Source organism: Scleropages formosus, chromosome 1 (genome assembly GCF_900964775.1).
Source record: "Scleropages formosus chromosome 1, fSclFor1.1, whole genome shotgun sequence".
In the NCBI taxonomy this organism is placed as follows: Eukaryota; Metazoa; Chordata; class Actinopteri; order Osteoglossiformes; family Osteoglossidae; genus Scleropages; species Scleropages formosus.
This window is the reverse complement of record NC_041806.1, coordinates 51,988,275-52,003,425: the sequence shown is the minus strand read 5'-3', so window position 1 is coordinate 52,003,425 and position 15,151 is coordinate 51,988,275. Positions and strand designations below refer to the sequence as shown.

General features: G+C 43.8%; 2 protein-coding genes across 2 annotated transcripts; both read left to right on the top strand.

The window, feature by feature from the left end:
* The first annotated feature begins 443 nt into the window (after positions 1 to 443).
* On the top strand, positions 444 to 7,654 carry spon2b (spondin 2b, extracellular matrix protein). Its single transcript, XM_018729079.2, has 6 exons — positions 444 to 708; positions 1,565 to 1,795; positions 2,399 to 2,622; positions 3,245 to 3,436; positions 4,913 to 5,096; positions 7,146 to 7,654. Exons 1-6 carry the CDS (start codon positions 459 to 461, stop codon positions 7,322 to 7,324), a joined length of 1,260 nt encoding a protein of 419 aa, XP_018584595.1. The 5' UTR covers positions 444 to 458; the 3' UTR covers positions 7,325 to 7,654.
* A 3,730-nt stretch (positions 7,655 to 11,384) lies between these two features.
* On the top strand, positions 11,385 to 14,568 carry LOC108921008 (transmembrane emp24 domain-containing protein 11). The gene is made up of 5 exons (XM_018730200.2): positions 11,385 to 11,511; positions 12,158 to 12,249; positions 12,568 to 12,693; positions 13,915 to 14,061; positions 14,419 to 14,568. Exons 1-5 carry the CDS (start codon positions 11,385 to 11,387, stop codon positions 14,566 to 14,568), a joined length of 642 nt encoding a protein of 213 aa, XP_018585716.2.
* Positions 14,569 to 15,151: the final 583 nt, after the last annotated feature.

Genomic DNA, 15,151 nt, shown 5'->3' with positions numbered 1-15,151 from the left:
AAATAAAACAAAATACAATGAAAAATAAGTACATTTTTCAGTAAATGTTCACATATTTGAAAATTTGTCCCTTGAGTGTTCACAATGCCAGGAACCAGTGTACGCTGTCATTATGACAACATACACACAAACAAATTATTTACTGTTCAAGGTTTCTATCTGCATTTCCTCACTGTTCAGATCTACGGGGATAGGACTTGTTTTTCAGCACACCAGTGTACACAAAACACGAGTATCCTGGGTAGATGCGTGAGCGCGGGCCTGCGGAGCGAGTGGACGCCGGGGGAGCGCCGTGAGGAGCGCCGTGGGGAGCGCGGCTCGGGCTGAAACGTGACCATGTGGAAGCCATTAGAGAAACAGGCTGAAGCGTTTAGTGTGCGGCTGAAATGAGACCCTGGCTGTCGACATGGTGTCACGCGGCGTGCCAGGATGCCAGACTCTCGTAAAACAGAGGGCCAATGAGCAGCCGCGGTGGCGGCGGCTGGGCAGGCGGTACCCTCCTCTTTTTCGGCAGAAGCTCTCCCCCCTCCCGGCAGAATGGCAGGAGCTACGAGAGAGCTCTCGCAGCCGGGGGGTCAAGAGGTGAACAGGGCCGTCCGCGTTCAGGGAGCCCCGAGTGCATAAATAGCCGTCCCCGGCTGCGGGAGCGCGCAGTCGCTCCCTTCTGCATCGCAGGCCCGGGTGACCGGCTCCCCGTCTGCACGCCCAGTGAGTATGCGCCTCGAACTCCCTCCTTCATCACCAGATTTCTCCCTTGCATGAAACTACTGTGAGCTGTGACACATTTTGCTGTAGTTCACTCTTTTACGGGCAGTAATTTCTTACTCATATCTCGGTGCCTTGTCCAAAAACGTTCTGAGAGCTACGACCCAGAAATGCTCCTTTACTGTGATCCTGCACGAGTTGTTGCACAAAGGCTTGTGGGTCCCGTGTGTTCATGATGTGCTTTGGTTTGACGGCAGCTGCAGGGGTGGGCAGGACTACAGTACTCGTCTGAGCACCTTTGACACCTTGGGGTCTGGGGTTCAAATATGTGGCAGTTCATAGCAGTGGGTCCTTGGGCACCTCCTCTGCTCGGAACTTCTGACTTAAAAAATGTTTCGCGGAAAATCGTTAAGAAGCCAAAGAAATTCTGGTACGCATGTAATGTAACAATATTAACCATTTCGCTTTTTAGGTTTTCGATGAAGGGTTTTATTCACTTGTGTTCACTGGATTCTAAATTACAACAGTTTAGAAAGGATTTGATTTTGTTGAGTTCTAAACGTAGAAACATACCTACATACGTTCATATATGCATAGATAGATAGATAGATAGATAGATAGATAGATAGATAGATAGATAGAGACTTTAATGCTTTATTGATTCCTGGAGGAAACTGCACAATAAGTAGATATATTTAATGAGCCAATACATCTGGAGTTATGCCATGGAGACGAGCAACTCTCTGATCACTGATTCGTACGCAGCCCTAACCTTAATCCTAAAGCCCCCGATGCTCTGGGGTCCACAGCCATGTACCCTGCAGTACAGCTGAAGCAGCCTCTCCTCTCGCCTCCACAGGCTCAGGCATGGAGAAGGTGACGTTCATTTGCGTGAGGGGCCCGGCATGCTGGTGGGCAGCGCTGACCCTGCTCTGGGGGGTCCACGCCGCCCCCCTTGACCTCGACCCCGTGTGCTCGGGTGACGCCCGCGCCAAATACAGCTTGACGTTCAAGGGCAAGTGGAGCAAGGCCGCCTTCCCTAAACACTACCCCTTGTACAGACCCCCCGCACAGTGGTCGCCGCTCATTGGTGAGTCTCGCCCTTGACCTCCACATGTAGAGGTTCGAATCCTGAATATTTCATATCTTCATCTTCCTTGCAACACGAGTTCTGAATTAATGCTTGTCGGCCAGCCGGTGAAGGTTTTCGACTGGTGTGATCAGACAGTGCGAGGTGTGGCTTTATGGTTTAAATCTAACACGACATTTGCAAAGAAAAAACTCCCTTGATAGCATATGCAGAGCAAATGACTGATAATGAATGATAAATAACATTTACTGATTTAACTGACACTTTTCTCTAAAGCCACTTACAGTTATCTACCCATTTATACTGCTGGCTAATTTTACTGGAACAATTTAACCTGCAACCACTGGACTATCAGCCTTCCCCATAATACATAAATAATGACACAGTGTTCAATGAATACTGCAAAAATAGGGCCACCAAGGTCCTCCACTCAAAAACCCGGGGTTGAATCCCACCTCCTGCTGTAGTACCCTCGATCAAGGTACTTACCCTGAAAAGATGCTGAAAAAATAACCCATCTCCTCTGTATCAAAGATTAAATCAGTGTAAGTAGCTTCAATTTGTAAGTGAGAGAAATAAATAAATGTAAATGTACTTTTCCAGGTGTGTCTCACAGCTCCGACTACCACCTGTGGCAAAGGAACGAGTACGCGAGCAATGGGGTGCGGGAGTTTTCCGAGAAGGGAGAGGCCTGGACCCTAATGAAGGAGGTGGAGGCAGCCGGGGAGCGCATCCAGAGCGTCTACGGGGTCTTCTCGGCCCCTGCTGTGGCGGAGGGAACGGGCCAAACCTCCACTGAGTTTGAGCTCTTTGCAAGACACTCCTTTGTAAGTTTCTGGACATACAGTACAAACGTACAATAGTAGTTGGAGAGCTGCACTTGGGGGGCAGCAGGGGGCGTAGTGGTTAGAGCTACTGCCTTTGGACTCAGTGGACCCAGGTTCACATCCTGCCTCCTGATGACCCTACTCTGTAAATGAGTAAATCAGAGTAAGTAGCTTAAAACTATAAGCTACCATGTTTCAGTATCATATCAAGCTGTCTAGCATTTTGCAATTATTTGGATAAATCACAGTCTTTCATTCATCTACAACTCTCTCAATATAGGATCGTAATGAATTAACTTTGAAAGTTGATGTGTGCGTGATGCTCCTTCAAAAGCACCGGTGTTTAACTAGTGTATGAAACAAAGACTGCTGTTATTTAACTTGTGAAACATTGCAGAATGAACGACAGCTGTGTAACCCAAGTGCACTTTGCTTACGGTTCCAAATGACCTGTTACCTGTAACGTCACCCATGAGGTGCAGCAGGTGTGCGTTGAGATGCTCGCTATGTACATTGCACATGCACGTCTCCTCCTCACACCTGTTCATCCGTAGCAGCCGTATTCTTTATCTGAACCCGAGTGAGCTTCACACTCCAGGCCTCGTGCCCTTGCCTTCTGCAGCTCTCCTTCATCATGCGCATCGTGCCGAGCCCTGACTGGTTTGTCGGGGTGGACAGTCTGAACCTGTGTGAGCGAGACCAATGGAAGGACAACATCACACTGGACCTTTACCCTTATGACGCCGGCACTGACAGCGGCTTCACCTTCTCCTCGCCCAACTTCGAGACCATTCCTCAGGAGAAAGTCACCGAGGTAAAAATCTTCACCCGCTCGTGGTATTTTTCCATTTTATCCTGACTGCAGTTCAAGCACCGGTAGAACAATGAGGTACCACAGTAGGTCAGGCCTGCTGAGAAAGAGCATTTAAAGCGCCCAGGATCAGTTGAGTGATAGGCTGCTGGCTATATGCAGCGTATAAATATAAATAATTACAGTCCTGTATTAATCGGTAAATACTGTAATTGTCAGAAGCTCAATGGCACAAGTTGATTTGGAAAAAAAAAACATGTAAATGTAAAAACACAAACATTTACATGTATTTATTAATATATTCATTTACATTTATTAATGACAGCTTTCTGAAAAAAGGAACTTGCAGCATTAAGCTTCTAACAATTACAGTATTTACCCATTTATACAGCTGGGTAATTTTTACTGGAGCTATCGAGGGTAAGAACTATTCATTTCTCTACAATGGCTTCCCATAGCTGCCTGGATCAAATTTAAGACCCTGGTTATTGTCTACAGATGCATCAATAGAACTGTTCCCAGATATCGACAAGGCTTGATCATTCGCTACACCCCAACCAGACCGTTGTGCTCCTCCACATCTGCCCGCTTGATGGTCCGGAGCACAAAAAGTAAAGCACGGAGGTTCTCAGTTCTGGCTCCGTTGTGGTGGAACCACTTCCCCTCTCACTCAGAACTGCTGAACCTCTGTCCACATTTAAAAAGGGTCTTAAAACTCACCTCTTGCAGACTCGCCTTGCCCATCATCTCTTAAGTTCATGTAAGGTGTAAATGTTCATGCAACATAACTTTAAGATGATGCCCAGATAGACCTTCACACAGCTACTCCTGAAATGTAACCTAAATGTTTATACGTATCTCAAAGTAAAAATAAGATTACTAGGAAGGTGATCAGGAATCGTGGATATTCTGATGAAGTTTTATGCAGCTACTCGTGTGATGAACATTGGTTCATATGGTGGAAAGAAACAAACTAACTGCACTTAAGCATCCCACATCTGGTATCTAAGTGTCTTTTTTCCTACATCACTTTGGAGGAAAAGCATCTGATAAATGCATACATGCAAATGTAACAGTAAGTACCTTGCTCAAGGGTACTGCAGCTGGAGGTGGGATTCCACTGTGTATCTAAACTATTTCTATTTTAGATATCTATTATGTATATATAAGAAGTTTATAATTTAATGTGTTAAATGATTATGCTATAAATTTTGAAAGTTCACGTAATAGTTAGAGCTGCCACCTTACACTTGAAGGACCCAGGTTTGAATCCGACCTCTTGTGGCCTCTAATACCTTTGTTCAAAGTGCTTATTGGTCAATAGTAAAAATAAGTGAGCTGTAAAAAATGGATCAAGCAGTATAAGTGTAAGAAGCTCAACACTGTAATTCACTTTCAGTAAATAAGTGAATGAAAATGAATGTAAAAGAGCATAATTGTGGTCCCACAATGTTGGAGATTTCCATTTGTCTTCTCCAGATTACATCGTCATCCCCCAGCCACCCCGCAAACTCCTTCTACTACCCCCGGCTCAAGCACCTGCCCCCAATTGCCAAGGTCACTCTGACGAAGATCAAGAGCAACCACATGTCCAGCCTCCCTGTCGAACCCACACAGTCCAACCAGATCCCCGTTGGCAACGAGGTGGAAGACGCCCGCACCAGTAAGACTGTGGGCAGGAGAGTGTAACTCTGCTGTACTTAACGTAGTGTTTCCTGTAGTCGGTAGAAGACAAGATAGGAGACTCAGGGTATTGAATCGAATACACTTGGGGAAATGTGGTTTGGGGAACATGGATGGGAGAAACAGCGCTGCGTGGGATCATCAGTCCACATCCGTACCGCTCTCTCTCTCTCTCTCCTCTCCTCCTAGCTGGGGTCAGAGGGCTACATAGACAATCACTAATAGGTTTACTGGAACTGGTGTGTTTGGGCCAACACACTCCCCCCCATGTGCTGCACTGGACCATATGCATTCCAAAGACCTGTCCATCAGTTGTCACCCATCTTTTGAAAGGTCGATAAAGGCGTTGGGTACCACACACACACTTTTGGAACCGCTTGTTCCATACGGGGTCGCAGGGAACCAGAGCCTACCCGGTAACACAGGGCGTAAGGCCGGAGGGGGAGGGGACACACCCAGGACGGGACACCAGTCCACCGCAAGGCACCCCAAGCGGGACTCGAACCCCAGACCCACCGGAGAGCAGGACCCGGTCCAACCCACTGCATCACCACGCCTCCTCTATCGTTGGGTACCAGTTTGGGGGAAAAAAGAGTTAAAAATCAACAGTACCAAAGGTGCTCCAAAAGAAAGGTTTTCAAAAATATACCATCATAATAACGAACTCGTCCCCAACAGACCGGCGAGGTAGCCATCGTGGCGAGTCATTGTCTCAGACTCCTCTGTTTGTACAGGGACCACTCATTGTCACATAATTATGGAGATGAATGCTGAACATTTGCAAACACGCAGCCGTTGCGCCACATAAGCTGGTATTATATCATTAACTACCATGCAGCTACGAACTTTAAGATAAGCAGCGTGTAAAATGTGGGTGGTCCTCGCTAACTGCTTCTCTGCTGTACTACGGGTAAAAGGGACTCTGTTACCGCGGTGCTGTTCCGAGTCCTTTTTCCTCGGACAGTGGCTCCACCCACATGGAGACGGGCAGGCCTGCTGTCGCCACATGGCCCCGCATCGCCTGGTCTCTGACCGCAGGGTTCAGCCACGTCCCCATGGCAACCGATAAACAAATCCAAACAAGATAATAGAGACGTCCGTCACTTCTTGCTACTCAGCTCTTCGTGCTGTTTGTAAGGAGGTCGAGGCCTGATGGAAAACGCAGCTCCGCTTTTATTTCCGTGTTCCGTCTCAGTGTTTCCCCAGCTCCTTGGAAGGGGCCGGTCTAGAATAAACATCTGTGTTTCTCGCAGTCCGTGTTCGGCGGGAGCGCGGGGTGTGCTTGACCCCGCCAGACGAAAAAGCAAACATGAACGACCAAGCGCGCAGCTGAAACCAGCTGCGCTTCGCATGACACCGGATTCCGGAGATTTCTAAGGAGCCCGAATAACTTTGTGCATAAAGCTCACCGTATAATACAAATGTGCATCAGTGGTGTTTTGGCAAAAAGTAATAAACCGTGAACCGAGCGAATGGTGCGGTCATACAGCGAAAACGCAAGCAAGCAATCTGAGTTTGCGGAACAGCGGTGCTTCTCACCCCCCGTTTCCACGTAATTGGTGTTGCGTCAAAAGAAAAAAGTCAATTAGCTCCAGATGTGCGTCGTGCTCAGTTCAGCGCTCACGGCTCTGCAGGTTAGGAAACGCACGCCTTCCACGACCGAGAGTTTCCATTTGTCGGAAAAATCCGGAACCTTTACAAAAAGAGCTCCCTTCATTATGCGGTATTTTTAAATCCACACGATAAAACTCTGTTCCGATTCACTTGCGAGGAGAACTGCCATTCCAGCGTGTGAGAATTGTCTGGGCAGCAGGGGGCGCAGTGGTTAGCGCTGCCATCTTGGCTCTCGAAAGAGCCAAGATGGGATCCCGCTCCCTGCTGTAGAACCAACCCTTCCTCGATCAAGGTACTTACCCTGAACTGATAAAAATTACCCTGCTGTATAAAAGGGTAAACCACTATGAGCAGCTGGTCACTGTAAATGACTTTGGAAAAGAGTGCGACATAAATAAAAATCGTGTGTTTTCAGATACCCCCCTGGACTGCGAGGTGTCGGCGTGGTCGCCGTGGGGTCTGTGCAAGGGCAAATGCGGTGAGCCAGGCGTCCGCCACAGGACTCGTTACGTCCACATGCACCCCGCCAACAATGGGATGGCCTGCCCCCCACTGGAGGAGACGAAGAACTGCGACCCTGACAACTGCGTGTGACAGCGGGGGGAGGAGCCGCGGTGCCCTCGCTCCTTTGGTGTCGTTCTCTACCCCTCCCACCCCAGAGGTTCCCCAAGCCACCGTGCGCCCCCTCTGACGGGGATGCTACACCATTCAGCGCACTTTGTATGGGTGGGGCCGAGAAAACGCTTGCTCTCATTGCTGGGTGCAAAAGAGCCGGGTTCGAACCGGCAGTTCCCGCACCGTCACGCTGGAGGCTTGTGGCACGTACTACAGCGCTGCACAAAAGTGGCATCTTAGTGGTATATGGCGTCTGGAATCAAAGTGTTTTCATAAAAGCTTTAAATTATGAAATAAAACAAATGAACAACAACATGAGGGCTTGTTTTTTTTTAAATGTAGCGCCTTTCATTTCGCTTCTCCCAAGTTCTTTTACAGAGGCTATACTATACATATCTGCTTCTATAGCGCTGCAGAAAACAGTATTTGCCCTATTTCCATTTTTTGACATTAAATTGGATGTGATGCGAGACCCTGGTCAGCAGCTACAGAAAATGCTTAGTTGCAGTCGTTGCAGCTAAACGTGACACAACCAGTAATTGACCGTAATGGACCAATTCCTTGCTTTTTCACGCCTGTGACTGCACACGTCATCACATCATCTTCCACACCCTGGAAAGGACGTAAAAAAGCAGTACTGCTGTCGCTTTCTCCTCTCATACACACTAGAAGCGATGAAAAGATCCAATCATATTTCACGTGAAAAGCTGCATGAACAGTGAAAATTAAACACGGGCTAAAAAAAAACCCTTTTACTGCACTGTGGGTATATAAAGGACACGTCCTACAGACTTTTCAGCTGCTGCGAAAGTTTTGTGGAATGCACCTAGTGTTAGTGTCTGGCTTTCAGCACACTTTGCAGCTTTAACACTCACCTCTTTCATGGTTTCTCCACAGTCACCAATATTTATATCTATTTTCATTTATCTGACACGTCCCTCCAAAGCGACTTACAACGTTAAGCTACTTACAGTCATTTACCCTTTTATACAGTTGGGTAATTTTTACTGGAGCGACTTAGGGTAAGTAAATTGCTCAAGGGTACTTCAGCTGGAGGTGGGATGCGAACCTACTCCTTCAGGTACGAAGGTGGCAGCTCTCAGCACTGCTGTCCTTCATAGATTGAAACCAGGATTTTCCAGACACGACCTCTCGGAGGTAAATTCGACCTTTGGAAAACTATTCTTGGCGTTTTCTCTGCTCTAAACACAGCTCTTACATGTTCGGCAGTGGGATTTAGAGCCGTGCATCACCCTCGAAGGACCTGGGTTTGAATCCCACCTTGTGCTGTACTACCGATGACTTACATTGCTTACCCCGAATGGACACAGTAAAAATTACCTTGCTGTATAAACGGGTAAATCATTACACGGGGCTTGAAACTGTGAGATTCTATGAGAAAAGTGTGAAATAAACTAATGCAAATCAAGTTGTTTCCATCTAGTGGCTGAACAGGGAGATCACAGCAGACGTTGAACCTTCCGGAAAAGTCAGGACTGGAGTTGTCATTGTGCTCGCATTTTGAAGTGCAGACCTGCTTACCTGCTCCAGGGTTTGAATGGCTGCGTTTGTGTCTACCTGTGCATATTCAGATTCACATAAAAACGATGTAATTTGCTGATGAACAGGTAACCATGTGGTGCCAATGGCTCCTGCTCTTACCATAACTTTGCCTTCTCATTTAGGTTGATCTAAAACTGAAAATAAAAACATTTTATACGTTAAAAAAAAGTTAATATTTTACTAAATATCTTTTTTACCCCATTTTTCAACAATTTCCAAAATATCCAAATTCTGGATTTTACAATTTCCAAAAGCCAGTAACAGCTGAGTCACCCTATGCTTTTAAGTAGATCATGACACTTCATGTATGACACTGAACTGTAGGTGCGATGGCCAGTGAAATGTTTTCCAACTGGTTCCCACCCAACTCTCCGTCATTTAGAAACATAATACATTTTAAAGTGGCTGAACAATTATATTATAATAGAACCACGAAATGTTTAACACTTATGTGATGATGCTTCTTACAATAAAATGTAACTCTGGTGTGAAATCAGTGGTTAAAATAAGTGTATGTGAGAGAAAATTTCATCACTTGTTCATTTTACTTTCTGTAAGGTTCTTTATTCACCTTTAAAGTATGGAGAAGGGATTGCGTATAATAATTGCTTGCAAGAATATGCAATACACCCAGTGTTGAAGATGCAAGGCCACACTAATAACGGAGTCAGCCTACCCACGCGTCTACAAGAAGAACAAGGCACAAGGCTGAACTGACAGTTATATTAGCGGAAATTTACTAACCCCACCCTAGACTGTATGAATATCTGTATTCTGCTTGTCCCGGTGTGACTGTCTCTGGGAGGCTCACCCGTGTGCGCGCACGAATAAATGGACTTTTCTGCAATCTGACTGTCTTGCCGAACTGACTCTTTTCTTCCTACCACATGTACAATGATTAAACCAAAATAAATTTTAAACATGAGGTTGAGTTTTAAGTTTTGAGTCATACATGAATATGTGAAAAGGACCAAAAGCAGATGGGTGCAGAAAGTGCTATATAAATATAAATAATTACATAAAAAGTTATAAAAATTTGTTTATATAGAGAAAATGCAAACTTGTACAGCAAGCAAATATGAATAAGTCACAAGAATATTAAAAAAAGCTAAAAACAGTATAAGCACAATGAAATATTACAACATATAAGGTGAAAATCAAAGATAAATCAGAACGGCCTTTTCAAATTAACAGAAAAAGCATTGACTAACACAAATAATTCATTTTCATCAGTCAAAAGTCTATGCTTAATACAGTGATGTAAAATAAATCAAACTAATTTTGGGCCATAATTACCAATTACAGGGGCGCTTTCCAAGTGTTAGATATGTGTGTTCCTTCCCTTCTGTTGTGCTGTAGATGACAAGTGTCACACACACACACACGTCTCAAAGTTATGTAATGTATTAATGTCTGAACATCCTATTATTCATGGAAAAGTATTGATAAAACACAGAAAGAAACAGAAGCTAACAGCTGTTATGAATTACAATAGTGTGGTAAAATAAATGTGAGCCTATTTTATCAGAAAATAAAACACACATGTATTTTACAGGTACATGTATTCATTTAGCAGACACTTTTCTCATAGAAAATACAATGCGTTCATTACATTAGCAAGAACAGATACTTAGATGCAGACGTGTGATTCTTAAGTGCAGTTAGTTTGTTTCTTTCCACCATATGAACCAATGTTCATCACACGAGTAGCTGCATAAAACTTCATCAGAATATCCACGATTCCTGATCACCTTCCTAGTAATCTTATTTTTACTTTGAGATACGTATAAACATTTAGGTGACATTTCAGGAGTAGCTGTGTGAAGGTTTATCCAGCATCATCTTAAAGTTATAGAGCATGAACATCTACACCTTACATGAACTTAAGAGATGATGGGCAAAGCGAGTCTTTGAGAGATGAGTTTTAAGACCCTTTTTAAATGTGGACAGGGATTCAGCAGTTCTGAGTGAAAGGGGGAGGTCGTTCCACCACAACAGAGCCAGAACCAAAACAATTTTAAAACAACACGGTGGCCTTTTTGGGGGTTATTTTTATTCAAAGCCATAAAGGACTTTTCAGAAAGGCCTACTTTGCTTTATGGACTCCCCCAAGAAACATCAGGGTTGCAAATGTAATAACAATATTTACAATAATAGACTGATGGCCTTTGGAGCACTGTACTTCACTAATAACAAGAATAAACGTAGTTGTGGAGCTTCATTCTGGCGGGAAATAAGTGACACATGTAGCTGTTAATAAGTGATCCATTTTCTTTCTCCTTCTTTGTCATTCAGTGTGACCTTCTCCGAAGAGGCTTATCTGAATTTTTCTTTTCCCCTAAGTTCAGTCACACAAGTAGCGGAGTATTTAAACAAGGAGCACCAGCTGTAAACTTCTCACAGCAAAGGATCTTGTTCTCTACCGGAACCACACTGCATTCACATTCTTCTCTCAATGCACAGCGGAGTGACAGAAATGGAAATTATCAGAATTGTGTGGCTTGTATTGTGCTGCCTGTCTGTGGTTTCTGGGATGTACTTTGACCTTGGAGAGCAGGAGAAGTGCATCATCGAGGAAATTCCACAGGACACCCTTGTTACAGGTGAGTTTGCTTCTTTACGAACCTGGCTCGTGCCCACACCCCCTCGCACTGTGGGTGGCCCGGCAAGTAGTGCTGCTGTCTCACAGCGCCTGGGTGGTGCAAGAGGACATGGGTTTGATCCCTGCTCGGTCTGTGTGGAGTTTGCATGTTCTCTGGGCGCTCTGGTTTCCTCCCACAGTCCAAAGACATGCTGTTCACGTTCACTCATAGTGTGTGAGTGACAGAGAAAGTGTGTTCCATTGACGTGTGGATGAGTAACCCAGAGTAAGTCACTGCAGTGAATAATGTCTGTGGGCTGATAACACTATATAGAGTTTGTTGGAAGTTGCTTTGGAGAAAAGCATCTGCTGAATAAAGGTGGAGCACTTGGTCTTAAAGAAGGAAACTGAACCCTCTGGATATTACTTCAGTATTCTGAACAAATGAAGCCATTATAATCCAAAGGTGCAGAATAAATTAATCAGTTTCAAGTCAGATTTAAGTTGACAGAATCTATTAAATAACTTTTTAATTAAATTTTAATTAGAAACCACAAGTAATGTCCATACAATCAATACTAGAAATTGTCTTGCCAAATGCAAATTAAATTAAATTACTCTAAATTACTCTGCTCAGTCTTTGTGTAGGATATCTTTCTGTTGTGCAGGTTATTTTTTGCTGGAGAACTGGGACAATAGGGAAAAAGACAACTCCCCCCGCCTGGGCCTAACTGTGGCTGTGAGAGACCCAAACCATCAGGTAGGTATGGAACCTGCTCATCTTCATCACCTGCAATATTTCCTCCTTCCTGCTTGTTGAATAGCTGCTGACATGTGACTATTTACTTATTTAGCTGGCACTTTTCTCCAAAGTGACTTACAGTATTAAACTACATGTGGTGATTTACCTATTTACACAGCAGGATTATTTTTACTCTAGCAAGTCAGGATCAGCACCTAGTTAAACGGCATTCGGATTCCGAACCTTGGTCCTTCAGCTGTTGGGTGTCAGCTCTAACCACTATGCCACCTACTGTACTAATAAAGTACACAATATACTTCTCCACCCTGATTGCAGATCTTGATGTCTAAACGGTATGGGAGCCAGGGAAAGTTCACCTTTACCTCACACTCATCTGGCCAGCACTTCCTATGCATGCAGACCCACTCCACAAAGTTTTCTGCTGTTGCCGGAAACAGAATGGTAAGAAAGACTGTGCTAAAACAATCAGAACACGCACGCACGCACGCACACACACACACACACACACACACACACACGCACACACTTACCCCTTCTCAATCTCGGATCCTCAACCGGAGGCCTGGGAGGTTGAGGGTTCTGCACAGTTTCTTTGCTTTTTCTAGAATTGTGCTTTTCTGGACTGAGAGCTCCGGTGTTGTTCCTGGGATCTGTTGGAGCCACTTTCCGAAGTTGGGTGTCACTGCCCCAAGGGCTCCCACCACCACTGGGACTACTTTGTCTTTCACCTTCCACATCTGTTCCAGTTCTGCCAAAAGCCCCTGGAACTTCTCCAGCTTCTCATACTCTTCCTTCTTGATGTTACTGTCATTTTGGACTGCTGCATCTCTCCCCGCTGCTATCTTCTGTTCTTTATATACACGTACAAATCTGCACTGATGTTAATGAACTAACAATAATAATAATTTTAAAATGAAAACTACATTATGGACAATAATGAATTTGAATCAAGGTGTCTCCAGATTACTGATATTGAAAGAAATATCTCCAAAGAAGATACATGAATAAACTGAATGCCACAATAAAGTGGTAGCTGATTAAAACCGAAATGGCAGAGCATTTCCCCAAATAACTTGCACACATGTGATTGATGTTAAATATGCACAGACTCAATAGAGCATGTTAAGAAACACTCACAGAAAAAGCATACATCCTCACATGCATATGATAATGTAAATGTATTAATTCAATTTTTAAATGAAAAAAATTGTGAACACAAAAGAAATCAATGAAAACAATCTAAATGAATTCAGGCTCACCAAACAAGCTGACATGGCTTGGACAGTCCAGACAGCAGTCATGATCACTGAGATTAAAACAAGTGAAACTAGCAAAGAAGGGCTAACGGAGGCCAAAAAATTAACGCAGCAAGAGCCAAATAACAACTGAGAAGAAGACCTCATAGTGACTCTGGTTTAGCGATATCCAGATTTAATCCTTGTAAATGCAAACCCAGTTCAGGGATATTCAATGAAATGCCCCCTAAACTCTAATTCCTGAAACCCAAGCTGGTGCATCTTGTACTATGACCTTCCTTGAATTTCTTGGAAGCATTGTGACTATTACTTCTAACCTAATTTTAAAACTTTTCTCATAAGATCATTTGACAGCCCTTACTTGGTAGTTAATAAAGAGCCCTCTAACCTTCCACCTGACTTCCAGCGGCTACACCTAGATGTTCAGATGGGAGAGCACACCTTGGACCCAGGAACTATCAAGGCTGAAAATACAGTTAAAACCATGGAGTACAGTCTACAGCATCTTATTGACAGAATTCACTACATCGGTAAACAGCAGGATTTCCAGAGGGTAAAGTAACAAGCGACTTGCAATTATGACAAAAAAAAAAAGAAAAAATCAAAATCAGATGGGTCAGTTGGTGGAGAAGTAAGGTAAAGCTCTGTTTATAGAAGTACAAGACTCTTAATGTTGGTGTATTTAAAATGAAGCCCATAATAAAAACACAGGATGGTGTTAGAAGTGGGATGTTTCTTGGTCCAAGTTTCTCATCATCAAATGTGTCTTACTTGAGTGTTACTCCAATGATCAGCCAAGCAGGAAACACATTTCTAGCTAGCTGTTTTGTACCAAAGTAACTTAGTATTTTTTTTCAGATTTATTGTTTCCTACAATTTGAATGACTCCATACCGCCCTTTTCTCCCCAGGAGCGTGAAGAAGCCTTCCGCCAGATGAGTGAAGAAACTAATGGCAATGTTTTGTGGTGGGCGGTGGTGCAAACTGCCATTCTTATTGCAGTTGGAATATGGCAGATGAAGAAACTCAAAGACTTTTTCATAGAAAAGAAACTTGTTTAAGGAGCTTTGAAATCCATAGTCCATGGCATCTGGACACAGCCTTCTGACTCAGACAGTGATAAAGTTTGTGCATCTTTAAATGGCAGTTTCATTTGCTACAACCTGGCTAAAATAAATCTGAAATAGTATGTGATATTTCTTTTTTGCGACCTTGATCAGGACAAGCAGCTTCAGTCACTGTGTGTTTATTGTCCTTGCAGCAATGAAAGAACCCAAACAGGATACTTTCCAACACTAATAACAATGGTTTGTGATGATTTACATTGATGAAATTTTGCACTTTTTGCCAAAGCATTACAGTATACAATAACTGTCAGAATAAGTGCATAAAAGTTTCAGATTGCTCTTCAAAGAATACGCTGTTTTTTGTCAACATTTTTTGAATTTCTGAACAAAATGACTTGCTGGGTAAATTCTGTGCATCATCTTCAATGAAAACTGATTTATGAGCAGACACTGTGGTAACAAACATATTTTACTCCAGCACACAGGTCTGTTACTCAGACAGGAATTCCAGAATGAGATGATGCAAAAAACAAAAGTTATATCTTGTTGAAATGATCCCTAAATGGCTTTGTTTTTG

Bases quoted from the DNA above. Each gene is read 5' to 3' on its own strand.
- spon2b (XM_018729079.2), top strand. From the start codon at position 459: ATGAGCAGCCGCGGTGGCGGCGGCTGGGCAGGCGGTACCCTCCTCTTT. The intron at 709-1,564 runs GTGAGTATGCGC...TCGCCTCCACAG, and splicing joins GCTCCCCGTCTGCACGCCCA to GCTCAGGCATGGAGAAGGTG. The intron at 3,437-4,912 runs GTAAAAATCTTC...TGTCTTCTCCAG, and splicing joins CTCAGGAGAAAGTCACCGAG to ATTACATCGTCATCCCCCAG.
- LOC108921008 (XM_018730200.2), top strand. From the start codon at position 11,385: ATGGAAATTATCAGAATTGTGTGGCTTGTATTGTGCTGCCTGTCTGTG. The intron at 11,512-12,157 runs GTGAGTTTGCTT...TCTGTTGTGCAG, and splicing joins ACAGGACACCCTTGTTACAG to GTTATTTTTTGCTGGAGAAC. The intron at 12,694-13,914 runs GTAAGAAAGACT...CCTGACTTCCAG, and splicing joins CTGTTGCCGGAAACAGAATG to CGGCTACACCTAGATGTTCA.